The sequence below is a fragment of the Geotrypetes seraphini genome, chromosome 3 (genome assembly GCF_902459505.1).
Source record: "Geotrypetes seraphini chromosome 3, aGeoSer1.1, whole genome shotgun sequence".
NCBI classification, from domain to species: Eukaryota; Metazoa; Chordata; class Amphibia; order Gymnophiona; family Dermophiidae; genus Geotrypetes; species Geotrypetes seraphini.
In genome coordinates this window covers 320426689-320443074 of record NC_047086.1, presented here as the reverse complement: position 1 = coordinate 320443074, position 16386 = coordinate 320426689, and the positions used below count along the sequence as shown (strand labels likewise).

The 16386-nt window shown below is 40.9% G+C and overlaps 1 protein-coding gene across 4 annotated transcripts in view; it reads right to left on the bottom strand.

The window, feature by feature from the left end:
• Window positions 1–11892: 11892 nt before the first annotated feature.
• Window positions 11893–16386, bottom strand: part of ATL2 (atlastin GTPase 2) — a 221219-nt gene continuing 216725 nt past the window's right edge. For 3 of the 4 annotated variants that reach the window (XM_033936398.1, XM_033936396.1, XM_033936397.1), the window contains exon 13: window positions 11893–12823. In XM_033936398.1, coding sequence (XP_033792289.1) covers window positions 12704–12823 — 120 coding nt within the window. In that variant the 3' untranslated portion in view covers window positions 11893–12703. Of the gene's footprint in view, window positions 12824–12909; window positions 13313–13422; window positions 13438–16386 lie in introns of those variants that run through there. The other variant, XM_033936399.1, reaches the window with a different exon arrangement.

The window sequence follows — 16386 nt, the reverse complement described above, 5'->3', positions numbered from 1 at the left end:
TAAATGTCTCAATCATGTCTCCCCTCTCCCTACGCTCTTCGAGAGAGTATAGCCGCAATCTGTGCAGCCTGTCCTCGTATGAGAAATCCTTAAGTCCCAAGATCATCCTAGTGGCCATGCGCTGAACCGACTCAACTCTTAGTACGTCCTTACGGTAGTGAGGCCTCCAGAATTGCACACAGTACTCCAGATGAGGTCTCACCATGGCTCTGTACAATGGCATTATGACCTCCGGCTTCCGGCTAACAAAGCTTCTACGGATACAACCCAGCATTTGTCTAGCCTTGGATGTAGCCTTTTCCACTTGGATGCCTCAAGGGAGGGGAGGAAGAGATATATGAGGTCTACTCAAAAAGTTCCAGGACTGATTTTATAAAACTTTATTTAAAAATCTTAAAACTTATTCCATTGGGTTTTCTTCAAAGTACTCCCCTTCCTTACGTATACACTTTTCCCACTATCGTTTCCATTTTTGGAAACAGTCCTTAAACACATCTTCAGGAATCGCCACAAGTTGCTGCTTCAGATTTTGCTTTATGTCTTCAATGGTGTCAAATCACTTTCCTTTCAGCATGGATTTACGTTTAGGAAACAGTCAGCAGGGGACAGGTCAGGAGAGTAAGGTAGCTGGAGAAGAACTGTCATTGTTTTTTGCACAAAATTTGTGAATTTTGAAGCATTCAGAACACCTTTCACAGCTCTTGACATGTTCCCCATATGCCAGTTTCAACATTTCATAAGTTTCTGTAGCAGTCTTACCCAATTTAAAACAGAACTTCACACTGTAGCGCTGCTCATTGAGGTCGCACATGATAAAAAAATAGCTGATCAAGAAAACATACTTTCCACAAAAGCTGCTGTAGCTCGGAGATGAAAACAGATATCAACAAACAGAAAAAAAGGAGGTTTAATCATGAGGTTTCAAGCTACTCAATGCCGCCTAATGCGTCTCAAAACAACTTCCCATTGGTACATATTTTAAACAGACCTCATACAAATATGTTGATCTCAGAAGGGGGCAGTGGTGCAGGAGAACTTGGTTTTAGGGACAATGTGGAGGGTTACCATATGGCTCCAGATAAAGGTTGGATTAAGACATCTGGGTTTTGCTTCCATCATGGAAGTAAAACCCAGATATCTTAATCTAACCTCCTTTTTCTGGAGCCATATGGTAACTCTAGCAATGTGTAACATGGGGAGGGATAAGGGACACAAGAGAGGCAAAGTCTGCCATGGGAGAAGACAAGGGGTGATGCCAAATAAAGACAGGGACACAGAACAACAATGATGAACAGGACAAGAATAGAGACAGAATGGAGATGCTGAGCATGGAGGCAAGGGGCAGGGACAGGAGAGATGCTGGACAGGATAATTAGAAACATAGAGGGAAGATGGATGATGATCAGGAAGAGAAAAGAAATGTCAAAATAGACAAGGAGTTCAAGGCAAAAGAGTTAAAGAGAAAAACAGAAACCAGAGACTGGAACAGAACAATTAGAAAAATAAAGTGACAGACAACAAAGGTAATATATATATATCAGCTAGCCTTGCACTTAAGTGTGTAGAAATAATGGTGATGACACAAATGTTTTCAAAAAATTATTGATTTTATTAATTTCCATAACAACTATCAAAAGGTTATTTGTGTCATGGGAGTCTTTACAGAAGCCAAAATCTGGCATTTCTAGCAAAGAATCCCACTCTATAATAGTTGTTCCTTCTATGACCAGTATGACATCATCACTTGTCAACTAATTAACCAACAGAGGCTGTCCTTAGGTTTGAACAAAGACAATTCCTTTTAACAGAAAAAAGTTTCACAAATCATATTTTTGTTTACATTAATTTCTGAATATGCATAAAACATTATAACATACCCAATACACTTTTTGTCATTCTCAAAAAGGTAAAATCAAACAGCTTGTCTGTGTCAGACAAAACCTTGTTTTGGAAAAACTGACAGTTTCAAGTTTCACTGACACACATACTCAGAAGACCCAGACCCTTTCCTATGCTGGAGGTCAAACTAGCTGACCTTTCCTGCTTTGGGCCTCTCAAAGACTGGTATTGTCATGGTAACAGTGTCTCTGGCTTAACTTAACCATGTCCAGATGTTGCCTCTGGAATTTTCAAAACCTAAATTTTAAAGTAATTTATATGCACATTTCATATATAAAGACACAACCAAAATTCACACACATAATCAAACACATTCTGGGATCTCAAACATTCATACACAACCACACTCATATCTCATTCAAATCCATACGCAACACTAATATTTCATTCCTGATCAATACTGTATTCAAACCTATTCATTAAAGATTTTTTCCTGTACCCAACATTGAAATGTCTGGACCATCTGTTACTACTTAAGCCATGAGGCTCAAGGTGGGAAAACTGCACAAAGACACAGAGAGGACAAAGAGATACAGAAAGACAGAAAACAAAATGGAGTCATTAAAACAAGATGGAGTCATTAATCCCTCTAGAAGTATGTTACGCATTACCTGATTCCCTCTATGGTCTGGCTTAACAACAAAATACATAAAGAGAATATTATTATACTTTTTCTTAATATTAATCTGTAGTGTGTTTTTCTGGCCTTGGCTACATCCATATTCAGATTTTCATGCACCCACTTTTCCATATGCTTCTATTGGGCGTGGCCTTAACTTTCATATGTACTTCTAACTAGTTTACCCAGAACCATACGAAAAGCCAGCGTTTTTGTAGAAAAATCCACAAAATACTGCTCGATGTCCTGCACACCATCCATTCCATTAACACATTAGCGCCCCCTACAGCCCACAAGCGAGTGCCACTCCTCAATATACATGAATACATACACACGGTAGAATATTAACCATAACTCAAGCAACCAACAAAATATCTAAGAAATACTATTATACTTTAAATAAAATTTAAAATAAAATAAATTTCTGGCAGAAATTTAAGTGTAAACTTGGCATGCCACACCTGGGTACATCCACACTTTGCCTACCATGTCTGGTAGTGTGTCTGGAACAGTTTATGTTATGGCATAGTTTAGGGTATAGCATTAATTAGGCCTATTTTTAATAGTAACTCTCAAGCAACCAGAAACTACAGTTATCTGGCATCTACCAATCCTCATGGGTGCTGGTTAACTGAGCATCTACTGTATTATATATATAATTTTTCTTCCAATTTCTTGATTAGAATATGTAAATTTTTGGAATGTACCTCTGCCAGATATGACATTGCTGGGGTCCATGAAAAAAAAAAAATAATGTATTGGCCTGAAATCTGCAAAGCAGTGGCAAATCTCCAGCTCTGAGATGAGACACCCTTGGCACCTCTGCTTCCCCTCTGGCAGCAGCAAGAAATGTGATCTCCTGCTATTGCAGGACCAGTCTCGCAATAAGAGTTTTAGAATTTCATTGCTCTTATTGCAAGACAGATCCTGTGGCAGCAAGATGACATTTGATTAAGGCATCTGCTGCTGCCAGAGGGGGTGGTTTGTTTGTGCTGCAAAGAACTGGAGGAAGACTGGAGTTGTGCCAGCCCCTACAAGGGGCACCACCTTGTAGTGGTGGAGAGGCTTGTGTATTTCAGTGACTGGGGATGCTATCCTGCAGGGCTACCCGGAGAAATCAGTGTCCCATATCCTCAGAAGAGAAATCAGTTTCCCAAACTTGCGGGAATCAATATGGTGTTTGAAGCAGAAGTGCTGTGTCAGCTCCTCTGTTGGCAAATGTTTTAAGCACACTAGAAACAGTGGGAGTAGACAATGAACACTCCACATAGGATCACTGGGTCAGCAGTTATTTATGTCCTTTTATTGAAATAAAGAAGACTCTTTCACACCAGTGATCCTACGTGGAGTGTTCATTGTCTGTTCCCACTGTTTCTTGTGTGCTTTTATACCTGTGTTTTTTTTGTCCTGTTGGACTTTTGTTGGCAAATGTTTTAAGCCATTTTCTCCATTTGTGCTTGTTCCAATGGGGAAGAAGAAAGGCCAGATATGAACTTACCTGCATGGTTCTGTTCTTGAACTGATTCAGATTATCCTCAAGGTTGCTGGCGCCATGATATATGGATCCGCAGTGCCTTTGGAAGGCCCAACATTTAATGAGTTGGGTCTTTGTGCAGAGTGTGTATCTTTAAGCCCTGCAGATAAATAGGCAGGTTCCACCGAGATTAGGAAGAAATTTGTTGGCTTCTGAACTGTCTGCAAAGGGGCAGAGGTAGTCAGTCTCATCGAGTGAGGAGCCAGTACATGGAATGCCATTGTCCCCCAAGCTGTTCAGGAGAGAGGTTTGACACTGCAACAACTTCTGGAGCTGCTGAGTTGGTTCAGCATGGCACTGCCCTCAGTGGATTTTAGAAACCAACGATAGTCGATGGAGACACCATATGGGAAGCCAATATAGGAAACCATCAAGATGTTGAGCTGGTCTTGTCCCTATATTAAACTGTAAAGGTAGTTCTGGAGAAGTCTGGTGATATTCAGGCCCAGGTGGAGGTAATGTGTTTAGATCTACCGTTAGGAACTTTTGTCCTGGAACGGGACTGAAATTTGGGGTTATGTAATTACTTCAGCTATATGAACAATTTCTGGGTTCTAATGTTTATATCTGCTTTATAGATAGAAAAAAACATTGTGGCCTAATGAATATTTCCTGTATTAAGGGATTTCCCTGTATATTTATGTCTTGTTCTAATTTTTATTTTCAAGTATATGCTTGAATATTAAGTTGAATTCTAAAATAAAAAAAGGTATGTCGGGGGGAGGGGGAGTTAGAGTGAGCAGGAGGCATGTCCCAAAATCTCTCCCTTAAAAATTGGGCCCCTTTGGCAGCTCTGCTTTTACCAAACTTGGCAGACAGCAGCACTCCTTAAGCCAGCACCTCATGCATGGTTTGCCAAGCTCAGTAAAAGGGAGTTTTTGTCTGCTTTCAGAGGAAATCCTTAACTGGTGGGACTTGGGTATCCTCACCAGCTACAGCAAGGTCAGGGCTGGTGTTAGCCATACCAGAGCAGAAAATAAAGAAGCCCTCCCCTATATTCCCTCTCTTCACTTGACATTACAATCATACCAAGAAACACTTACCAAATACAAAATAAGGGATCACAAATGAGAAATAAAAATATGTAGGGAAAAGCCCCCCAGAACTAGGTACCATGGCATACATTGCAAGTGAAGAAATAATAGAAAAGTTTATTTCCTTTTCTATCACAATAAAAAGACATCCACTATACACATTCCCCAAGCTACCATTACTTAATAAAATCAAATGTCCTTTCTTTGTTGTATAGACATTTTATTTTTCATCATATTGGTTCAGGTTTCTTTTTTCCACTTTCCTGTTTGTCTTCTGTTAATTCTCCAAGTGGCTGTCCATTTGACTTCTCTCCTTTCATGCCATTTCCTCACTACACTTTAAGGCACATGTGTCAAACACAAGGCCCGTGGGGTGAATCTGGCCCACCTAGCTTTTTTATGTGGCCCAAAGCAATGTTACCGATCTTTCCCTTCTGAGTCCAGTGTGTCCTCCCCTCTGCACTGGTCCGACACCAACACGCTGGAAAGTTCGCCCACCTCGGCAGCGCTTTTTGTGGCTCCCCCTCCAGCCCACCATCCGCTGCAGTCCACCTGAGCGGAAACAGGAAGTTGAGCATCATTGGAGACAGACCGCGGCCGTCAAAAAGCAGGAGGAGCCATGCACAGCACGCCCAAATTGTCGAGGCTGGCAGATTCCACTGCCCGGCAGCGACATCAGACCGGCGCCGGAGGGAAAGGCATGACAGGCTGTGAAGAGAGCGAGATGAAGGGAGAGGTTGGACCTGGGGTAGTGTGGAGAAAGAGGTAAAAAGATACTTGAAGGGAGAACCGTTGGGAAGAGAAAGGGAGAAATGGTGGACCTGGGGGGAGGGAGGCAGGCAGACAGACAAGGGGAGATATGGGATGGGGCAGTTGGGAAGAGAAAGGGACAGAAGTTGAATCTGGAGATGGAAGGGGAAGGAGAAGAAGAAATGTTAGGCCTGGGGGTGGAAGGGAGAGAGAGATGCAAAATATCCAATCAGGGACCTGAAAATACTGTTGAGTCTTTAAATAGGCTCGTCTTCAAAAATGAAAACCACTCCCTCTTAAAACAAAACATCCAATCAGGACTGGAAGGGGAGGGGCACAGCAAAGTGGAGAATATGAAAACACCACCCAGGACGAACAGCTGTTATAGGACTAGAGTTCTTTTTAAAAGAACGCTGACCATTGAACCCTATTGTTTAATCCATCCGGTATAATAGTGTTTAAATTATAGATCCAGTGCTATTCTCGCTGGCGCAGGAATCTTCTCCAATTTCCTCCCCTTGTTGATTATATACATTTCTCCAACACTACAAAAATATAAGCTCTCCTTTCTAGTTTCAAAGCTACGTCAGCTTTGCAACATCTGAGGTGTTTTACCTATTGTGCTGTACTGGCTTGAAGTTAGCTTGTAGCTATATGTTTAAGAGAAGTGAAGGTATTGAGCATGTTTCACCAGTCTGTATTAACAACTGGAAACTTTGTTTTGTTTTCTCCAACACTATACATTTACGCATATTAAAATCATGTCTAGCTTGTTTACAATGAATCACCAGAGGTTCCTCAAGTCTCTCGGTCTGTATGCATGATTTATGTTCCTGTAGTCGAGTCTTCAAACTCTCACTGTCTATCCGATATACAACAGACAGAGACATAGTATGCAATAAATGACCCTACTGGTTCTACATGTTGAGTCAAAATTCAGTTTATATTTCATATGTGTTTTTGGATGCTCAAATACTTTCCCTTCCATCATGATGGCACACATGGAGCAATTCCCACATTTCAAATGTCCCGTAGGATTATTGCATGTATAATCTATAATTGCACATATCATCTATATTTACAGAACTCAGGGTATCCCCAAAGTTGCTGTTTCTCTGAAACGCAAACAAGAATGTAGAGGAACTAAAACACAGATAGTCACAACATTGAGAGATGAGGGCGAATTGTCCATTGCAACTGGACCGATGAAGCAGAATATTTCATCACAAAAGGAAGCAGATCTTTTTCATACTTTATCTTACAATATTATAGCAAAACCTCTCTATGGACATAGAGGGCTCTTTTCTTCACTTTTCTCACCAAAGCTGCAAGATAACCTCGGTTCATCAATTTCTCTTCCAGTAGGAGCAATTGTTCCAAAAACTTCTCCTTGGTATTACAGATTTGTCTATATCTCAAAAACTGTGCATATAGTATATTACTTTTCATGGGGTATGGGTGTATGCTGTTGAATCTTAAAATAGAGTTACAATCAGTGGCTTTAATATGTACTGATGTATCAAAACGAGTAGCTGTTCTTATTACTTCTACATCCAGAAACACCGACCGCTGAGTAAAGCAAAGAAAAGAGCTGTCTCTGCCCATGACCCCTGAAAGATGAGCACAGGGCTTTTACCTGGTGAGCCACAGCTGCTTCCTGTTAGTCATGGGGTTCCTAGCATGAGAACTTAGTGATCCAAGCCATGTGAAGGTGAAAATATCTGAGATCATACCTTAGCAGATCTCTAAGCTATCATATCAGATGTGAGGAAGAAAGACATTAGTGGAAGCTGCTGTGGCTCAGTGGGTAAAAGCCCTGTTCCCCTCTTCCAGAGGTCACAGGTTCAAATCCCAGCACATATTTTAATTGTGGTATTCTACCTTGCAGGTGCACCTTGATGATTTCAAAATGAGGTCAGCATTGTGCAGCTGCACACCTCCATTTGCAATGAAGTAGAAGCTAAGGTACGTATTTGTTTTTTTTCAGGTTTTAAGCTAGGGGTGTCCAACCTTTTGGCTTCCCTGGGCTGCATTGGCCCCAAAAAAATGTTTCTGGGGCAGCACAAATGTGCAAATGCTGCAGGAAGACATAGATTGTAAACACCCGGGGGCAGCAGAGGAAAACACTGCATCGCCCTTGACCGGGGCCGCACAAAATGCTTCACAGGGCCACAGGTTGGACACCCCTGTTTTAAGCTTTTGAAAATGAAGTTATGTATGCAATCTACACATTTTTTCATGTGCTTTTCTTGCTTTCAGTAATGAGCTGATTAGAGCACTGTTTAGTCAGAAAAAGGGGTAGCTTTTTAGTAACTAACATAAAGCTGTGTTTTTCATGTGCTGTGCTTCAGTTAATGGATCTTTTCTTCTAATTAGCAAATATCATTGCTGTTTGTCCACAAAAATAGAAGGTTTTGCATGCAATATATCTGTTTTGATGTGCTCTGTTTATGTGGTGCCTTATTAAATGTATTTTGAGCTTAATAAAGAAAAAATAAAATCCCATAGAGCTATTTAGCAGATCACATTAAGGACGTCCAAACTGTGCCTAAGTTTCATCCATAGAACTCAGGTTTTCTTTCTTACTTGATCAGCATTGTAACTTTCCCCCTCTTTTTCCCTCACGACTCACGTTAGTTTTACCCTATACTGTCAATGTCACTTTGTACGTCAGCACCAGATATTTATTTGTATATTTTATTATATTGTACATCGCTTAGTAAATTAAATAAGCGATTCATTAAATACGAATAAAAACTTGGAAAACTTGGTCTATCTGAAGCCCAAACTATGCTAAAAAGTAGGTTTCCTTTACAATGCCTATAGGACCTAGCTTTACAATTGTTATGCAACTTGCTAGCTCACTGTGTAGCACACTGATTAAACCTACAGCCTAATGTTGCTGGTTCGAATCCCAGGCACTCTCTGATGGAATAAAAAATAAATAAAAGCATTAAACAGATCCAACTCCCAGTATCACAATTATAATGAAAAACAACATAAAATCACCATTCTAATATCATGATAAAATATTATAACATTAATGACACTGGACATCTATCACCTAAAACCCAAGAGTCTAAAGGATGTCTCAAAAATTAGATGTCTAAACAGTGCTGAATGTCGCTGAGCACGATTCTACAAAGGACGACTATCTTGGACACCCAAACTGCGCCTAACTTTAGGCGCGCTTTGCAGAATCAGGGCCTGAATGTCTACTATTTAAATCTCTATTGTCTAGACCCTTGGGTCCCTGGGAAGAGGAACTAGAGGAAAACTGGTGGGATTTCTGAGGAACAAAAAGTGCCTCTACTGCCTCCTGGCAGAACTTCAAATTCTGTTATCTGGTAGATATTTGGAATGGAAATCTGCAACGCTGGCCATGAGACTGTCCAAGCAATCTGCTTAGAGTAGCCCTGGAGGTTGAATTGCCCACCCACTGCCCAATCTAGAGCTTCCGGCAGGCAGAAACAGCGTATGCCGATACCTTGCTCTTGACTGATGTTATAAAAGAGCATCTGTCACATAATTCACTCCTTCCATAATCAAGTGGGGATAGGCATTCTCTCGCTCTATAGGACTACACCTCAATCTGGTGTGGCAAGCCCATGCCACAAAGGAGGCAGCAGCTGCCACTTTTATACACAAAGTTAGCACTTCAAACTGTCTTTTAAGGACCATATCCACTTTGTGATCTTGAGCATCCTGCAGCATCACCCCTCCTTCATTAAGGAGGGAGATACGCTTGGTAACTTGAGCTACCACGGAATCTACCTTCGGCTAAGAAAACAGCTGGTGGAATTCCAGAGTTATAGGATAAAGCATGGACATAGCCTTCTGGGGAGTCCCATTGGCCAGTGACTAACAAGGGATGTCCGGTTACACAGGAATAAAAAGTAGTCTCTGTGTTTATGCCACTCATAACGGAACACTGGGAGGTGGAGGGCTGCTGAGGGTCCAACTTTAATGCACAGAGAGTGTCTGGTGCACTGAAGGATCATCATTCTGAGTACAGCCACAGCCTCCTGATTTTCGGCCTCAGACAGAGACCCTAGATCATCCAAGGACACAGTGGCTCTTTGAGATAAGGCATGGAAAGTAACTTCCAGTCCTCTCGGTCCTGCTCCAAGTGGTCACTGAAACTTGAAGCTGACTTGTTAAGGAGTCAGGGAAGCCTTCTTGGCAAGGGACTCTCTCTGTTCTGATGCTGGCATGCTCACAGGCAGAGCAGCACTCTCAGGCCTGTCAAAAAGGCTCTTCACAACAGATTGAGAAAGTCTGAAATACCCTGAAGATTGCTCCAAGGATCATTGCCTGGGATTGTTGGACCTCCACATGCTTGTGTTTTGCACCCTCGTTATATGCAGCTTCTGATCAAGATATCTTCCCTGATGGCCAGGCTTTTGGGGTTCTCTCACCCTGGAGGACTCTAAAGAGTTTCAGCCCAAAGCTCCCACCCCTTCCTCCTGCACCCCATGGAACACGGTCACTCTTCTGCCAACAAAACTGTGCAAAGAGGGCATGATACAAGGCAGATTGGCCTGAGGAATCCATTTCAGATGATCTCTTGTCAAAACAAGTAGTTTTGAGGCAGATGGAAGCTATTTAAAAAAGACTATTAAAATTCTAGAAGGCCACTGCCAGTAAAAGCATGTCAAAAACTCCTCTTGGGAGCTTTCCTGAAACTCAAACTTGGATAAAAGGGGTTTTAGAGGTGGGGAACCTAATCCTAACCCCAGAAATCCTCTGATCCCCTCTCCTCCCCAATTTTCCCCATAAGGATTAATGGGAGTACTCACTGTGGATTCTCTGGTGCTGGTCTGTCAGCTTGTAGCAGTCTGCCTGCAGTAAAAGGATTTCTGCCTCAGAAACTGCTGGAAACAAATCCACCACTGAAAGTCTTCTGGCTGCCAGTCATGACTCTGAAGATGCCAATCCTCAAATCCACATAACATGTCAGGAAGTGATTATACGCAACTGTCGCTCTGAAACTCACAATGCTGTTACATAGGGGCCCCACAGCCTGCACTCAAGCTTCTGATAAATCAGCAGGTGAGCAAGCTCCCAGGGGAATGGACCCTGAATTTTTGATGGATCACAGGCACTCTAAAAGATTGGCCTGTGAGCAGCAGCCCACCTTTGTGGGTCTGCATCCTTTCCCAGGCACAGAAACCCCATCAAGAAGACCTCCAGGCATCAAGTCACATAGGAAAAGAGGACAAAGAAAGATATCCGAAAATAATAAAATGAAGCAGAGCAGATCAGCACACACCTCAGTTTGTTGCAGAAAGAAAAACTGAAGAGGGAACTAGTCTCTACTGCTGAAGGGGAGAAGATGAAATATGAGTGACATCCTTCTGCAAAGTTCACAACTAAAGGAGGACAACAGCTTCAGTACAGAGTCCTGTGTCTTTGTAACAGAAAACAAGATAGCAAAAATATCTCTGCAAGAAGTGTAGTGGGCATGAAAGTACTGTATTATGAATATAAATGTGTATATCTACATTATATAGTGCCTTCCAATGAATGACCAAACAAAACATGAATGACTGATACATGGCAGGTGAGATCACATTCACATAGATTTTTTTATATAGATAAAGAAAAAATCTTTTATTTATCAGGCATAAGGCTAAGTTGGGGCAATGTCCATTTCATAATAAGAATACACTATTAGCAAACAGAATTATTTTGGAGCACACACATTCTGTTCCTTGAAGAAATGGTTTCATATGTACAATTGATTTTAATTATGTACTGAAAATAAGTTACAGAAGAAATTTAAAATTTAATAGCAAACAAAAAGCTTTACAACAAATATCCCCATTGTTTTTCCATCGGGGATGGAGAGGATCAAGACTGCAGTGCTCAAGGTAAGTTAATATCACAAATATATAAAAAACTGCAAGTTGCATGTGCATTCACAGTTATGAGCCACAAACATTCCTTTACATGTACTGTACTTAACCTATCACTGAACCAGATTTTGCCATAAACTACAAAACTTCCCATACAAAATCAGTATTTATATATTTATACTTCATATACATTCTCTAAGCTGTGATTTCATAGAAAATAAAAATTAAAGATGCTGTACAGACAATGCTTAGCTACAGGCAAGATTTTGGGATGTAATTTTTCCTCAGAGAAAATTAAGTGGCTTATGTACACAAAGGCTAAACTGCAGAAAATAACAGTTCTATATTTCTCAATTTGCATTTCTAAGAGCAAGTTTGTAAATTAAAAGAAAAAAAAAAAACCCCACACAAAATCCCCCAAACACAGCTGTAACAGTCCTATGCATTTGTTTCTGACAGGAACTGCTAATGCAACTGTATAATACTAGTTTTAAAAGGCAGTACAACAAATATATATCTAAACTTCCAAGTAGTGGCTGAATTGTGACTTCACTAATGCCAAATACTACCAACAATCCAATCAAGAATCTTTATAATAAACTCTAAACATGCTAAATAAAAATAAAAATATGTAGTCTGGATACATTCTTTCAAAAGATTTCCTCATAGACTTCTTGTAAAAAGAAAAGCTATCATATCCCTGAAATACCTTTTTTAATGAGCAAAAGACTGTTAACCATAAAACAAAACAAAAGTAATTGAACATGGCACAAAATGAGCAGTCAGTCTGTATATTGTATTTTACTAAAAATTCATCTGCCAGTCTCCATGGCACTAGTTTGTCTCATATAAATGCAAACATTCTTCACACCTGGTGGCAGCATCATGTGAAGCCTGTCGCACTATAACTATATCTACAGTTTTGATTGTAAACTTTGGTTTATTAAGTTCTCATTGTACAGCACACAAGTCTGGGATAGAAGGACACAACTGAAGACAAGATGACTGGTCAGTCTGTCTTTAATCTGGCATGTTGGGATACTTGCTCAGTCAGACCTGCTTTGATGGAGTTTCTCACAGTCTGTCTTATGCTATCCTCCATCAAATTATCACTCAGTGGCTTCAATACCTGTAATATGAAAACATGCAAAAAAAAAAAAAAGAAGAAGAAAAAGAAAAAAAAAAGAAAATGGTAAGGTAAACCAAAACATACAAAATTAAAAAAAAACTGAAAATGTCAAATTAAATAAAATTACAGTAAAGTGAACAGAAAAGGTTGTGCTGCTACAATATTATGGGATTAATCCTTCACAGTTGATGGAAGGATAAGACTTCTTTCTAAACTGTTTTACTGAATTCAAATATCTTCAAGGTTTCCCAAACGATGTGCAATTCCATACCCTATAGGCACCATCAGTCATATGTTTACTGCATTTATGGAGATCAGCCTACACAGTGTCTGCTTAATGTCCTACAAGTATGAATACGTCAGAAACAGAACAAACAAATACTAATTTTTCTTCTTGTTATTGTTGGAGGATAGTCTCTGTCTCTGCGCTGATGCAACAGCACGACGGGTCATCCGACGTCTACAAACATCAAACAGTTTGGAAAGCACCTAAAACATGGAGTGATGTATTAGAGAGTAGCCAGACTTACAGAAAAAAATAATTGAAAAGGAAGCAGACTGATAAAGGAACATTTAATCAATCTCTGGCAGTATCTCACCTTCCTGGGACTCCTCTGTACAGCATAAAGGAAAGATAGAGAAAAAGTAATTTAGCACAAAGTATCCCTAAAGATGGTGTCCATTTCTGCTTTATAGGCCTACTAACCTGACTCTTGATACAAGCATGCTTTTAAGCTCTTTTCCAGGATTTCCTTGTCCCTTTCCCAAGCAAAAAGGTATAGATCTGCAATATTTACTTTTTTCTCAGTCTGACAGATTTTATACACACTGAAGATGAATTCCAAAAACTCATACCAAAAGGTCAACGCTAAGAAACATTAACCTAGTCATTAACTTGAAGTCTTAAAACTATTGTTTAATCTGATTGAAGTTCAAATGTTCCTCATAAAGAGAGATTACCAAGCAAATAAATACAGTACAATGTTTAAGATTCCTTCTTAGGGCAGTACTGAATATTTGTATTTGATTTGATTCAGCCCCAAATATATTTGCATTCTGCTAAATAGCATTTTAAATTTGAATACAAAAAGTCTGGGGCTCTGTGCTAAATTCTACTGAAAAATACTTGATCTCTAATTTCAAGTTGCTTCTTTTATTACTTATTATGTTAAAGCTCTATACCCATTATTTATAATTGGTATTCACATTCGGCCAATAGTAAAATATGCTCTTCTGTACAGCTCTTCAATTGTAGGATTAGAATTATTTACAAGGCAACATCTGTAGAAAAAATATTCTCAATTAAAAGCAGGGTGTCTCAGACCTAGTCTTCAGGACACACCAAATCAGGCAGATTTTCAAAAATACAATGAATATGCATGAGAGAGATTTACAAACAGGGACAGTGCATGCAAAATTTATCTCATGCATATTTCAGTATTGCAATATATTGAAAGCCAAATTGGTTTGGTATGTTTAAAAGACATCTGTAGGGATCTAAGCAAGCTATGATATCTCCTCATGAAAATTTACAAATTTGGGGTATTTTTAAATTCCATTAACTGAATTAACAAAAATATTTAAAAGACATTTTAGATAGAACGTGGAAACTGGAATTGAAACATCCAGGTCAGGGTAATGCCACTAGTATTTTAGAGAGGGATCTGCCAATGTACAGTCTTTTCTAAAATACAAGCAGGAATGAATGTGTATAGGTTGGTTACATGTGGCAGCAGCTCTCCTTTTGCATTTGTCAACATCAGGCTTGTCCAACCCTATGGCCCTGGGGCCAGAACCAGACCCTTCATATGTTGTGTTTTTTTCTGGCCCTTGGAAGCTTGGTAATTTATGTAGTGCTTATAGCAAGATTCATAGGCACCAACTTTTTAAAAATGATTGGGGGTGCTGAACTCAAAACTCTCAACAAATTATCCTTCACCTAGCAAAGAAAACCAAAATACATCTGGTAATGAATGGTCAGCCTGTATCTAAATGTTGAGAGCAAGACAGATAACAATGACAAATCAAAAACTAGGATCCTGCCACTCTCTCCTCCCCCTTGCAACTTGTCAGCATCATACTCTCTCTGTCTCTCCATTCTGGCCATCTACAACACTTTTCTCTAACCAGTCCCTCAGCCCAACATCTATATTACACTTTTTTCCTTTTTTTCACTTTCCCCAAATTTATTTTTCCTTGCTCATCCTTGTCCTCTTTCCCTCCCAACATTTTAATTTTTTTCTCCTTTTGCACAGCCTCTTTTCCTCACAACCCATCTTCTAGCTCTCAACACCTGTGCTACTCTTTGCTTCCTCATTCCTTTCTTAGGGCCTCCCTCAGCACTTTTCTTCCTGTCTATGGCAGACCTAAGGCAACGTGGCTGTCTGAACTAAGTTGCAGCTCTTCTCTGTTCCCCATTAGCCCATTGGTCAGATATTCCTTAGCCAGCCAATAGGCTGCAAGGAAAGGCAGGACAAGTAGGTTAGGAGAAACCAACCTTCCATACTGCTTTTCCCTGTGGCCTATTGGCTAGCTAAAGAATGTTTGACCAATGGGCTGCAGGGAGAGGTGGGAACAAAAGCCTTTCTGCTTTCCTGTGCAGCTCTACATTGAAAAAATTTCAGCTTTGATGTCTGGGCAGTGCTGGAAAGAATATTGGTGGTGCTCTAGCACTCACAGAGCTGGTACCTATGACAAGATTCCTGCTTCTTCGGCATGACTTAGATCTCTGTAAGTTTGAGCTGAGCAGTGACAGAAGTTTGAATTGGTCTTATGGTTTCAAGTCTCATGAACTTCTGGCACCATGCAGCTCAGACATGCAGAAAACAGAGTTACGCTGGGGAAGCAACTGAAGCCAGGTGAGAGGAAATAAACTGGGTAAAGCCTAGAGGGGGGGAACGAACACGAGAGGCAACAAGTAGACTAGATTGGTGTTTCTCACCACGCTGTACGCATACCCTTGGAGTACATGGCCTGATTGCTGGGGATCTTTCCCTGGCCGCCCGCTGCTGAATCTATTTCCGGGGATCACTCCCAGCCTGCCCGCTGCCGGCGATCCCTCCTTACCTCTGAACACCTGCCGCACCCCCCCCCCCCCTACGAAGCCGTCCCTGTTACTTTGTCGGAGCCGGATTCGCTCCATCCTCTTCCAGCAGCAAATCCGTGCAGCGACTCACACGCTGCATAGCTGACCCGCAACCTTCTCTCTGATGTCAGAATTGACATCAAGAGGGAAGGATTGTTGGCCAGCCACATGCAGTGCATGAATGGATGCACACGTCGTCCTTGCACGGAGTTGCTTCTGGGAGAGAATGGAGTGAATCCAGCTCTGACAAAGTAACAAGGACGGCTTCAAGAGTGGGGTGTGGTGCAGCGGGTGGGCGGGCAAACAGACATGCAGTTGGGCAAGAATCCCTGGTGGCTTCTGTGGACGGGATGGCTGAGGGGAGGGGGGGCAGGCAGAGAACCTCGGTAGCGCCTGTGGCTTCTGTGGACGAGTCAACTTCGGGGTAGGGAGTGGGTATGTGGGCAGGGCAAGCAGGGATCCCCAATGGTACAACTTA